This window comes from Carassius carassius, chromosome 49, assembly GCF_963082965.1.
Source record: "Carassius carassius chromosome 49, fCarCar2.1, whole genome shotgun sequence".
In the NCBI taxonomy this organism is placed as follows: domain Eukaryota; kingdom Metazoa; phylum Chordata; class Actinopteri; order Cypriniformes; family Cyprinidae; genus Carassius; species Carassius carassius.
This window is the reverse complement of record NC_081803.1, coordinates 12,139,438-12,153,692: the sequence shown is the minus strand read 5'-3', so window position 1 is coordinate 12,153,692 and position 14,255 is coordinate 12,139,438. Positions and strand designations below refer to the sequence as shown.

The 14,255-nt window shown below is 37.2% G+C and overlaps 1 protein-coding gene across 1 annotated transcript in view; it reads left to right on the top strand.

Annotated features, from left to right (window-relative positions):
• The window catches only part of LOC132132199 (clathrin heavy chain 1-like), a 40,855-nt gene that overhangs the window by 17,947 nt on the left and 8,653 nt on the right, over positions 1–14,255 (top strand). The window contains exons 5-18 of the mRNA XM_059544512.1: positions 88–201; positions 695–868; positions 5,988–6,185; positions 6,370–6,570; positions 8,000–8,152; positions 8,263–8,385; positions 8,550–8,687; positions 8,764–8,928; positions 9,003–9,183; positions 10,359–10,522; positions 12,883–13,008; positions 13,075–13,217; positions 13,551–13,785; positions 13,886–14,008. Of these exons, the coding sequence (XP_059400495.1) occupies positions 88–201; positions 695–868; positions 5,988–6,185; positions 6,370–6,570; positions 8,000–8,152; positions 8,263–8,385; positions 8,550–8,687; positions 8,764–8,928; positions 9,003–9,183; positions 10,359–10,522; positions 12,883–13,008; positions 13,075–13,217; positions 13,551–13,785; positions 13,886–14,008 (2,238 nt within the window). The remainder of the gene's footprint in view (positions 1–87; positions 202–694; positions 869–5,987; positions 6,186–6,369; positions 6,571–7,999; positions 8,153–8,262; positions 8,386–8,549; positions 8,688–8,763; positions 8,929–9,002; positions 9,184–10,358; positions 10,523–12,882; positions 13,009–13,074; positions 13,218–13,550; positions 13,786–13,885; positions 14,009–14,255) is intronic.

Sequence of the window (14,255 nt, the reverse complement as noted above, 5' to 3'; positions counted from 1 at the left end):
ATGATTTCTTAATTTGTCACTTATACTTGCATTATTTTGTGTGCATTACTTCACAACATGAAATTAACAAAATAATTCATTGTTCAGCTTCACATTATTGAAGTGGGAACACCACCGACCGGCAACCAGCCATTCACAAAGAAAGCTGTGGATGTGTTCTTCCCTCCAGAAGCACAGAATGACTTTCCCGTTGCTATGCAGGTATGGGGTTTCTTGGACTGTTATCCAGTGAAAGAGACATAACTTTGTTTCTTTCTCCCTCCTTTACTGGTTGTCTGGTCTTTTCAAATAAATGCTGCTCTTTTGAACTTAATTTTCATCAAAGAATCCTGAAAAAAAGATCATATTAGGCGGCACAACTGTTTTTAACATTGATAACAAGAAATGTTTCTTGAGCAGCAAATCAGCATATTAGAATGATTTATGAAGGATCATGTGAAAGGAATAATGTATTCAGCTTTGATATCAGGAAGAAAATACATTATAAAATATATTCAAATAAAAAAATTCTATAGTACTGATTCACAATATTTCGTTTTTACTGTGTGTTTTTTTATATTAAATAAATTGAGCCTTTTAAGCATAGAGAGGCAAAGAGAGTTCTTTTAAAAAAACAAAATGTTCCAATATTTTAAACGCTTATGTAAATTGATCCAGATTTGAACTGACCACCAACATATTTCTTGTCACACAGATCAGCTCCAAACAGGACGTTGTATTTCTCATCACTAAATACGGTTACATTCATCTGTATGACTTGGAGACGGGCACCTGCATCTACATGAACAGAATCAGCGGAGAGACCATTTTTGTGACGGCACCCCACGAAGCCACATCTGGAATCATCGGCGTGAACAGGAAAGGACAGGTACATGCTGAAGATTAAATTCAGATTAACCCAAATGACATGTGAATTAAACTGAGCAATGATAAAAGTGCCACAGTGTTTACAATTTCCAGGGAGATCAACCCTCAGATGGCTTACTATCTGCATATTAAGCTGGGTTAGGAGGAAATAAACTAACTCTGTAAAAAAATCTGTAAAACATGCTCCAGCTGTAATGAGTGGCAGTATTTCAATATTTTTAGCAGCTGTGTCACTTTGATCCTCCACGGCGGAGCTCTATGTGTGTGTTTGGTCAGATCTCTGCTCTGTCAGAGGGAATATAAGGAGGACACAACACAAATGATTACCCCAGAGGCAGAACATTTAATACTCTCCTCTTACTGAGACATGGGAACCACCCATCCTCCCTCTGCACAGTTAATCTTTTTTAATTTCCTCTCAGCATAGCTTGAAGCATCTCTTATCCTGAAATTTCCATCTGAACTTGGAGATCAAGACCACCATAGTCAATAGAAGCATCATGATGCATATATAATTTCAAAATGGGATACATTTCTGCTGGATCTCAGAATATTATAAATAAACAGGTGTTCAGTAACTTAGGTGAGTTGATGTTCCTGTCTGCCAGCTCTCTCTGTTCACAATGCTCCATTATGAGCTTGTTAATGGATCCCGCGACTATGTAAATAGTTTTCTAGTCATGCCAGAGAAAGTCTTAAATTATTCAGTGGGTGACCGAAAGCAATCCAACCTGTGTCACGCTGAACCTGAAGAGCATTATTACCTTAGTCAATAATACAGAACCTCTGCCTGGGTCAAACAACAATGCCATGCACAACATCCCAAAGATGAAATGCATAGAGTTAACGCATTGATCGCTTGTAGGGTTCTGTGTGTTGTTACTATTTTGTAGAATGTTTTGTAGTTTGGTTACAATAACTTTGTCTGTTATTTTACATATTGGTCTTAAGATCTAGTATATTATGAATGGATCGGTTCTAGAATAAATGTCATGTCTGAATATGATTTATGTAAGTTTATGTAAAGGAAAAGGAATGCAGATCTCTCTTCCTGTATCTGTTTCCCTTGCGCGTACTGGCATTCTCCATCTTCCTGTCCTCTGCGCCAGTCAGCACTGGTGTGTGATGAAAAGTCAATTTCTAACAAGCTGCATCTGCACTCGTGAGCGGAGTGACCTTCACTGTAAATAGCTGGGGAGAATTTAAGAGGGAGACTGACTGAGAGAAAAAAAGTGGCAGTTATCATGTGATCTTGCCGTGGGAGGCATTGACTGGTGTCCTAAATCCTTTCACATTAACACAGGCAGGACCTTACTGCCAGTCACAGTTCACGTAGGCAGATTGCAATTTGCATCATCAACTTCTGTGACATCACACTTTGCCCTCCCTTTTTCTTTAATCAGGCCTACTTTACTACTGTAACATAACTCTCAGTAAGTTAAATGTCTGTTAGTACTTCAGGCCCTAGACAGCTCATATGGACTGAACATTTTTTATTTAATAGTACCACTACACATTAGTTTGTTAACCTATATAAATTACACATACAAGTTTGTTCCTGTATTATGGCTAAAAAAAAATTGGCATAATAAACAAATAGATTAAAATAATTAAATGTTTATTTATCATGCCAAAAAGCAGATTATTATTATTAATAACAAATACACTAACTAATTTTTATAAATTAATTCATATTACTAATTATTAGTAATCTGTTTATAGTTATAGTAATATAATAATAATAATTATAGTAAAATAATTAATGTGTTTTTAACATAAATATACATAACATAAGCAGTTCATTGCATATTAAACTGCTATATTAATAGTTAAAATAATAATAATAATAATTTTGTTTGTTATTAGTTATTGTTGTTGTCATGGTTAATAGCAGTATCCAAATTATTTAGAAATTACCTTTGTACAATTTTTAATTTGAATGGTTGCATTATTTTCTTTTATTATTTGAGAATAAATGGAAATTTTACATATAAATATATATTTATATATATATATATATATATATATATATATATATATATATATATATATATATATATATATACACACACACACTTTTTTATTATTAAATTGATATATTTTCCAATTGATAACAGACATGTGCACTGTGTAGATCCTCATCAAGAGTGACTCATTATTACTATCACCATCTCCTCAGACCTTGGGCTTTTATTGACGTCAATGCAGCATTCTTCTCCCGTGGAGCACTGCAGCTTCTGTCTGTCTGTCTCGCACACACAAACAAACATATACACACACGCACGCACAAACAAACACATACATGCACACACAAACAAACACGCACACGCACACACAAACAAACACACACGCACACACAAACAAACATACACACATGCACAGACAAACAAACATATACACACACGCACACACAAACAAACATACACGCACGCACACACAAACAAACACATACATGCACACACAAACAAACACACACGCACACACAAACAAACATACACACATGCACAGACAAACAAACATATACACACACGCACACACTAACAAACACACACGCACACACTAACAAACATATACACACACGCACACACTAACAAACATATACACACACGCACACACAAACAAACATACACGCACGCACACACAAACAAACATATACACACACGCACACACTAACAAACATATACACACACGCACACACTAACAAACATATACACACACGCACACACTAACAAACATATACACACACGCACACACTAACAAACATATACACACACGCACACACAAACAAACATACACGCACGCACACACAAACAAACATACACGCACGCACGCACACACAAACAAACATATACACACAAACAAACATATACACACACACCCACACACAAACAAACATATACACACACGCACACACAAATGTAATCTCTGATTCACTTACCCTCTCCATTTCTTTCTCTCTCACTACCTCTTTGTGGAGTTAAGATTACAGACACAATGAGCTGCTCTATATTCTTTAGTGTCTCTGCCTCCCTCCTTCTCTGGGCAAGCTGACCCATATTGTTGGGGATCTGACGGGCGGGTTTAAGCGAGTGAGATTCATCCATGCAGAATAACACCTGTGACTTTGACCAGCTGATGCAAATCTAGAACACACAAACACTTAGAACGTGCACTTACACCAGAGATTCAGAAAATGTACAGTGCAATCTTGTCCACCTTGTTGCTCACAAGCAGTCAAAATAGTCCTGGGGGAAAATGTTTAATCTTGGTTGTTTATATTAAACTGGCCTCACTTGTCTAGTCTAATCCGTGTTCACACAATTTAAGCTAGTGTTAAGCATCATAAATCTGTTTTATTGGTTTGTGGATGTAAATGTTTCAACCTAGTAACTGAAGAAGTCCTTCCAGGCCTCACTATGTACTGTACCTCCAGAGAAATATTGCAGAACATTGTACTTTGATGGGCTTTTGGCGGCTTCAGCTTGTGTCTCTTGGCCAAACATCTACAGTTATAATGTCAAACTTTAAGCTTCTCTCAAACAAACAACCTCTCGACTTGTCACTAATTCCTAGAGATATTATTAGTAGCAGAGTTTTATTGGAAATAAAGATACAAGATGTTTGGTCAAAGCAATGACATCTTGGTTGAAAGCTGACAGCTTTCACGTCTCACTGCACTCCTGCATCTGATTGTGTTACATACTACAGACGAGCATTTGTACGCACGTTAGCTTAAGTGTGAGGAGGGCAGCTGATACAAAGTGTTACGTTTTTCATTAAGGGTCATTGATATTATATAACAGAACACATACGCTGTGTGTGTGGTGGATTTTCCAGCTGCTTTTATGCAGGTAAAAGTGGCCTAAAAACTACCAATGGAACCTTTTCGCTCCTCCTTGCTGTGAAGATGCTAAGTTACATTAAAGCTCTGTTGAGAAAATTAGCAAAAAGAAGACATTTTAAACATTGAACCATGAGAACATTTTACTATTATTAGTAGTAGTATTAATATTAATATCTATATTAACAAATAGATACATTCTTAACAACAATAATAGTAATTATAATAAAAATAACAGCAACAGTAAGAGGGGAGTTTTTTTTTCTTCAGTAAAACAGTAAAGAAGAATTTTCGGTGAAATTCTGGCAGTTATTTTTTAATTTAGCCTTAGTCCTGTGTCAAATTTAACTTTTAGTTTTTAATTATATTTAATCAACTTCTGTTTTAGTAAATTTTTCATAAACTAAATGTCTGAGCATTTTAGTTTAGTTTTAGAGAATGGAAACTTACACATTTTTATCATATTTTCGTCCTACTGTATAATGGTTAAAATTATAAAAATTATTATTTTGCTCCGTTTTAATTGCAATGATTTGTTGTCGTTTGGGAAATTTATTTTTACATTCCATCAGAAGTTGTTCTTTCACCAGTAAGCTCAAATCAATAGAATATCAACTTTTATATATCGAAATTTATAACAGGATATCAATTAGAAGGTAATTAAACACCAAAGACTTTAGATATGCACTCGCCCTGTCTACATTATGAAGAGTAACATAAACCCACTCTCAAATATTATAACTGGGAAATTCCTACTAGTAATTCCAAATTGCAGCAATGTTTCTCTTTTAAAACAACGGCAAAAAAGACTTATTGTCGCACAGAGGTTGTAACAGTAACGTCTGTGTTTATGTCAGTGTTTTCAGATCATGGCGCCTCCTCGGAGAGAGCGTGTGTGAATGGATCACAGATTGCATAAAGCAAAAAGCCGGGCAGAGTACATATTCGTTGAACAGAAAATCTCTGATTTGGGCAAGTTCACGAATGTCTGTTGCACAAACTTCCTGCCACATAATAACATATGTGTGGGCACATGCTCGCACGTCACCTGACGCCATTGTTTACAATGGAGAGTGAGGACATTTCTCAATATGTTTAATTCAAAAAGCTAACATGTGTTAGACTTGTATGCATTCTCCTCTCTTTTTCTCCGTATGTAATAGAAATGTGCTCTGAAAGATTTAAATGTCTCCCCTTCTTTGACCTTCCTGTACGTCAGTCTGAAGGTATATTACTAATCGCAAACATAAATCACAATTTTATCACTTTTGTTTCGTAGGTGTTGTCAGTGTGTGTTGAGGAGGAGAACATCATCCAGTACATCACCAATGTGCTGCAGAATCCAGACCTGGCTTTACGGATGGCTGTCCGAAATAATCTGGCAGGAGCCGAGGAGCTGTTTGCCCGCAAGTTTAACAACCTCTTTGCCGCAGGAAACTACTCCGAGGCAGCTAAAGTTGCCGCTAATGCTCCAAAGGTGAGTAGGGCTGAATATACTTGTAAGATGGTGTTTAATAATATTATATAATTATATAAAATATTAGAAATTTTATTAAATAGAATCATTTATTATAATTAATTGAAATAATTAGTTACTTTTTATTATAATTATATAATACTTATCTTCACTTCCAGTTATCTTCCCTTCTTGTTTATCTCAGGGTATCCTGCGCACTCCTGACACCATCCGCCGGTTCCAGGGCGTCCCGGCCCAGCCCGGCCAGACATCCCCACTGCTGCAGTATTTTGGGATCCTGCTGGACCAAGGCCAGCTCAACAAGTTTGAGTCTCTGGAGCTGTGCAGACCCGTCCTTCAGCAGGGCCGCAAACAACTTCTGGAGAAATGGCTGAAGGAGGACAAGGTATGTGGAGGGAGGTCGCAGGGGAGATGGTTATCTCCACACACACACACCCACAATAGCCTCTTCCTCTGTACGCGTGTGTGTGTGTTTGAGCGAGAGGCTCAGGTAACAGGGTGTGCTCTTCATATGTGTTTTTTTTTCTTTTCTCACAAACAAAAAAGAATGCCTCCATTTTTGAGACAAAGAACGGGTCTGTGTGAAAGACTGAGTGTGAGAACGACTGTGTTTGTGTATGAATATGTGTGTCTGTAATCTAAGATGTTTGCTTTAGATGTGATGTCATGTGTTTGTTATGTGGGGCCGAGGGTGTTTTTTTTTTTTTTTTTTTTTTTTTCTAAAGCACAGAGGGAAGTCTTGGATTTCATTCCCGTATGTTTTTTACAATATGCATTTATTATAATGTTCTTTCTCATAGTCTCAACAAGTGACATCTCTCGACTTGGTTTATTGATTGAACTGACATGATTTGTTGTTTCACAACCATTGTTTATTTAGAGAGTTGAGGACCATGATGCTATGCTCAGTCCAGAAATACTCTGAATGAAAAAATACACACAAAGCGCACTATGCCAAATAAAGTTTTCCTTGTATTCATTTCATCCTTACAATTGGACCCTCCTTCATAACCATTCAAAACATTTGGGGTCAGTGTTATTATTTAAAAAATATATATATTTTATTCAGCAAGGTGCATTAAAATGACCAGAAATTACCGTATTTTTCGGACTATAAGTCGCACCTGAGTATAAGTCGCATCAGTCCAAAAATACGTCATGACGAGGGAAAAAAACATATATAAGTCGCACTGGACTATAAGTCGCATTTATTTAGAACCAAGAACCAAGAGAAAACATTACCGTCTACAGCCGCGAGAGGGCATTCTATGTTTTCAGTGTAGGCTACAGGAGCACTGAGCAGTATAGAGCGCCCTCTCGCGGCTGTAGACGGTAATGTTTTCTCTTGGTTCATTTCTCTTGGTTCATGTCAAATTAATTTTGATAAATAAGTCGCACCTGACTATAAGTCGCAGGACCAGCCAAACTATGAAAAAAAGTGCAACTTATAGTCCAGAAAATACGGTACTGTAAAAAACAAATAAAACAAAAAAGAAAACTTTCATGTTACAAATTATTTTTTTGAAATAAATGCTTTTGAACTTTCTATTCATTAAATAATCCTGTTTCCAGTTCTCCAACACAACTGCTTTTATCTTTTTGATGATGATAAAAAGTTATTTCAGCACCAAATCAGTATAACAGAATGATTTCTGAAGGACCATGTGACACTTGAGGATTGGAATGCTGACACGTTTTTTGTGAATCATTTTCTCAAAAAGAACCGGCTTTTAAGAACCAAATGTCTTTGAATTCACACACCATTCTTAAACTGTATTCAACCTTAATTGTGTATTTCTGTTGTTTCTCTTCAGCTTGAATGCTCAGAGGAGTTGGGCGACTTGGTGAAGGCTGTGGACCCCACTCTTGCTCTTAGTGTCTACCTGAGGGCCAACGTACCCAACAAAGTCATTCAGTGTTTTGCAGAAACCGGCCAGTTCCCCAAGATTGTCCTCTATGCCAAGAAGGTATGATGACTGATCAGTCAATTTTGAGGTTAAAAAGGTATAATAGACATATGGACACCAATAAAGCAGGTTTGAAAAAGACACACTCATACTTCATTTGGTGTTTATAGGTGGGCTACACTCCAGACTGGATCTTCCTCCTGAGGAACGTGATGCGGATCAGTCCGGATCAGGGTCTGCAGTTTGCTCAGATGCTCGTTCAGGATGAGGAACCGCTGGCTGACATCACACAGGTCAGGAGGAGATAAAAGGGGAGTGGGAGATTGAGAAGAAAGGAATAAAAGGAGCAAAGTTTTAAATGATTTGGAAAGAAACCATGTGACCCAGAGGCCGTTTGTTAAGAATCATTTAATGAGCTCAGAAAGACGTTCACTGAAAAAATGTGTTTTTCTCTCAGATCGTTGATGTGTTTATGGAGTATAACCTGGTCCAGCAGTGCACGTCCTTCCTTTTGGATGCGCTGAAAAACAACCGCCCATCAGAAGGTCCACTCCAGACCCGTCTGCTGGAGATGAACCTGATGCATGCACCACAGGTACACACCGAAACGTATCTGGAAACACTTACTGTCATTATGTTAGACTCTTTTCAAGCAATACGGTCTCTTGCAGGTTGCAGATGCCATTCTAGGAAATCAGATGTTCACTAACTACGATCGTGCCCACATTGCCCAGCTGTGTGAGAAGGCAGGGCTTCTACAGAGAGCTTTAGAGCACTATACCGACCTGTACGACATCAAACGAGCTGTCGTACACACACACCTGCTCAATCCAGAGGTACCCAAATAGTTCTTGATTTATTATACTGAATTGAAGTCTGGCCTTCTTTTTCACTTTGTTAATGTCTGTAGTGGCTGGTGAACTACTTTGGCTCCCTGTCAGTGGAGGACTCTCTGGAGTGTCTGAGAGCCATGCTGTCTGCTAACATCAGGCAGAACCTTCAGATCTGTGTCCAGGTGGCCTCCAAGTATCACGAGCAGCTGTCTACCCAGTCCCTCACTGAGCTTTTCGAGTCTTTCAAGAGTTTTGAGGGTAAGAACTAGATTCCTCATGATTTACTAAACTGGTGTCACTGGAAAATACAACCACTTTGACATGGGCACTTCATGGTCATGGACAACCTAGAAATATCAGGGAATATGAAAACGTTATATTTTAGACAAGAAAAAGCTTTATTAGACTTTAAGAAATGTGTTTTCTTTTTCTTTTACATTTTTTTTCTTTGTATTTTCAGCAGTCTATCTTTAAGTGCTAGACTGTTTGAAAAGATAATATGCTTTCTGAAAATGTATGTAAATTTCCATGAACATGCAGAAGGATGTCTTTGCCCATTGTGCCATTTATTTTTTGAGGTCACCAGCAGAAGTTGTTAAAAACGGCATGGCAGATTAAAAACAAATCCAATATTTTTAAAACTCATTTTGAAGTTTCATCTTGCTAATTTTGAATGCAAGAACGTGTCTTGTTCTTTTGAGTCTGTTTTAACAGATTTAACGAACTGATCAACAAATTGGTTAGCTTAACCTTATCCAATAATCACAAACATCTGAAAGTTCATAAAGTACATTCAAAAATAATAGTACTTAATAAAAAGTACTAGATTAACACAACATTTTCCCTGTATATGAATCCCACCTAGAGTATACATTGGTCATGTTCCATCTGATATATCTGGCAGGCCTAACAATTCTGTTGGCAGACATTGCTAGAAAATCACTCTTGAGTGTATTTGAACTTGTACGAAAACACTCATAGTCACTCTGCTGGTTGCCTTGCATAGTGCAGACACAATGTGACTGGTATCTTGGCCATGTAATGGCTCTGTTCTCTGTGTGGAGCAGCATGTACCCTTCCGTTCTGGGCTAAGGAGGACAAAAGGTTTGGCAATCAGAGCAGGCAGTGCACAGGGCCTGCAGCCACCCACAATCCCTCGGGCTTTTCACATGACCGCAAAAGTGCTTTTGACAAGAAGCTAAATTTTTATGGAACACAATGTTCATGCAAATGTAGCAGCCTGAATTGGGTTTGTTCACCCTGTCATCATGCACTCACCCTCATGTCATCCCAAACCATTTGACTTCGACAAAAAATCCCATTAAATTATCACAAAATCTGCCTATACAAAATGTCTAGATCAAACCGTAACTGCAATCAGATGTCTGTCCAGTAATGGTCGAGCGTCATTTATTGTTCTGTGCTGGATGCAGGTCTGTTCTACTTTCTTGGTTCGATTGTGAACTTCAGCCAGGACACAGAGGTGCATTTCAAATACATCCAGGCCGCATGCAAGACGGGCCAAATCAAAGAGGTGGAGCGGATCTGTCGAGAAAGCAACTGCTATGACCCTGAACGTGTCAAGAACTTTCTCAAGGTACTGCCAAGACTCTGTCAGTGAAACCCCTCGAAATGATCCATAGCTGACCGCAAAAAGCACATTATATTCTCTAGTTTCTCATCTGTTAAAACTTTCCATCTTTTTTTTCCTCATTACATTTCCTGTTTTGTTCTTTTTTACGGATCTGTCTTTTATCATTTACATATGAGCCTTTTGCATTTTCAGATGCAAGCGTACAAAATCGTAACAGATACATACATATATATATATATATATATATGTATATGTGTGTGTGTGTGTGTGTGTGTGTATGTATGTATGTATGTATGTATGTATGCATGTGTATATATATATGTATGTATATATGTATGTATGTGTATATATATGTGTATATATAAAAAAAATTTTTTTTTTTTTTTTATAAGGGATATGTCTGTTTGATCTTTGTCACTTTATGATAAAGGAATGTTCTGCGTTTAATGCAAGTTCTGTTATCTCTATTAACACCATTTGAGACAATTATCAAAATCAGTTACCACCAAAAAAAAAAAGTTAAAAATTCAGCACAAATTGTGGTAACAGTAAATATTTAAAATAAATATTAAATATGCATCATTTAAAAAAACAAGCCACAAGATTTGAACCTTTATAATGGTCACAAATTAAGTTTAAGATTGGTGCATGAAATAATTTGAACTCATCTTTACTTGTTTTATTTAAAATATTTTAATCTTTTGTTGTTATTTATTTATTAATTATACAGACAGGGTTAATAAGCGATTCCATCAAAGTAGTCTCATGCTAAAATGTATAAAGGCTTAATTGTATCCATACATAAAATCACTTTCGAACCTTGTGTGTGTTGTTAATTTAATATTCCAAATTTGTTTGATGACAAAATTGCTACAGTAATTACGTCAGAAATGCATAACCAGAAATTCATCTACTTTGAAAAGTATTTCTAAGTCAAAAGAGCTAAAACTCTCCAGCTAAAATAAAAAACAGTTTTTACTGAATAATTCAATAAAGTGCTTCGACAAAAATACCAGCTTCAGATCTCTGCTTCTAAAACCTCAATTGGGAGTTTTTTTACTGCTGCTGGAAAAATATAATAATAATAATAAAACAAAAAAAAGTTAAATCAAATATTAAAATAAGATAAAAAAGGATGAGTTGAAATTATTTTATGTGGTAATCAACATCGTTACAAATGCTATTGAAAGAGCCTGATTTAGGTTGATCCAGTACATTGTTTTAGTGTCAGTGACATTGAATAAACATACTGTACAATAAAAAGGAACATTTAATATCTTGGAAATTTTGAGGGGAAATCCAATATAGGTTGTATTCTCTTTTGATTAAAAAATAATCCCTATTTAGATCAGACAGCCATGTGCCGGTAGTTTTCTAGTTTGAGGGAGTTCATCTCACTCTTTTATCCTGATGGTGGCTGTCGTTATCTCCTGTGCTTTACCCTGTACTTATGGGATGCTCAGGACTTGAATCAGGTAAATTAAACCCAAGTACTACAAGACTACTTTATTCCCTTTTATTTTGCCATCCCTTCTTTTCTCCAGGTGGTCAGCTGTAGGATTAATACTGGGATTGGTGTGTGCAACACACATACGGGGAGGTTCAAAAAGCATTGACTGCTGGGAACAACCCTCTCTTGGCCTGAACTTGAAATGGTAGCGAGTGATAGGGCTGAGATTGAGTTTGTGGTTTTGTGGTACTGTGTTTATGTGTGTTTGGCTGTGGTTGACTTGTGACCATGTTCTACATAAATGGAAGCCTTGGGTCTCTTTCAGAATCGGTTCCAACGGAGTCAGACCTTATAAAGTTGACTTCACAGTTGAACTCTGTCAGCTTCAGAGGGTGGATCCGGAAAGTCCAGTTTTGTGGAATGATTTGTGACTTAGCTCAAATGTAGTAGTGTTGTTTAAAGCTTCACTGCAAATGTTCAGCCTCTATAAATATCTGTAGACACGCTTAATGTGTTGAAGGTTGTGGACATCAATTGTGGCATGAATTGTACAATCCCAGTTCATTAATCCTATATGTGTTGTAATCTGCGCGGTGGCAAAAGAATATTCAATGATTTAGCCAGCAGGGAGAGCAGTACTGCCACCTCAAAGTTTGACATGATTCAAGCCTTGTTTTCAGTTATAGACCTTCTTTTAACCACTAACCATCTAATTCTTCCAAAAAACATATTTTGTTTTTAACTACATTACGATAACTACGTTATCTTCGAATCCTGTTTATAACCTTCTCAATTTGTTATTTTATTATTATTATAATTATTACATTTTTATTTTGACTATATTACTGAACACGCTTTCTTTGTGTCCGGCATCTGACGTTATCTTCTCATTTCTCCGTCGTTTGACTGTCAGGAAGCTAAACTCACCGATCAGCTGCCTCTCATTATTGTGTGCGATCGCTTCGACTTCGTCCATGATCTTGTACTCTACCTGTACCGAAACAACCTGCAGAAGTACATTGAAATCTACGTGCAAAAGGTGAGTAATACTTACTGCTCACAAAGCCTCTGTAGTCGAGCAGTACGTGATCATTTGTATGTATAGGTGAACCCAAGCCGTCTGCCTGTGGTAATTGGAGGGCTCCTGGATGTTGACTGCTCCGAGGACGTCATCAAAAACCTGATCCTGGTTGTGCGGGGCCAGTTTTCCACCGATGAGCTGGTGGCAGAAGTGGAGAAGAGAAACAGGTATAAACTTTGCATCTAAACGTCGATATCAAACAAAAAGTTACCAAAACAAAAAACTTGAGATGGTGATGTTATGCTATCTTGGGTTCAAAACTATTACCGGACACTTCTGTTTATTTTAGCTGATGTTAAATAATTTGTTTGTGTACACCATGAGAGTTTCCAGATGAAACTTTGATTGCACAAGTAAACAAAGAACACAAACGGCAGTAGCTGTTCTGATAGTTGAACAACAGCAATATGGTGTATATAGTCATTTTGTGAGAGGGGTGACATTTTTTTGTAACTAAACATATTTATATAGGTTGAGTTTTACATTTCTTTCTTCTGCAGACTGAAGCTGTTGTTGCCATGGCTGGAGTCTCGTATCCATGAAGGCTGTGAGGAGCCAGCTACCCACAATGCATTGGCCAAGATCTACATCGACAGCAACAACCACCCAGAACGCTTCCTGCGGGAAAACCCGTATTACGACAGCCGTGTCGTGGGGAAATACTGCGAGAAAAGAGATCCTCACCTGGCCTGTGTTGCCTATGAGAGAGGACAGTGCGACCAGGAGCTCATCAACGTTCGTATGCTTGTCCATAAATAAGCTTTAAGCTTTTTAGTACCAAGTTCAGTACAATAAAGCATAAAAAATGTATCTTTTTATTTTTTTTCCACCTCAGGTATGCAATGAGAACTCGCTGTTCAAGAGTTTGTCCCGTTACCTGGTGCATCGCAGAGACTCTGAGCTCTGGGCCAGTGTGCTATTGGAAACCAACCCTTACCGAAGGCCCCTTATTGACCAGGTACACACATAAATGGGTGTTACATTCATCTCTCACGATATATAAACATGGATCATACAGGAATTGAAAGGGCATGATTGTTGTTTTTAATAAATGTCACATTAATATGGGTTGAAATAGTCTTTTTAAAATAAATGTTATTGAATAGATGTATGCATTGCATTTTTATTTACCATTCAAGAATCTGAGATGAGTGTGTTGCAGTACATTCTGGGATTCATAATCTGATAAATATAATAATTAATAT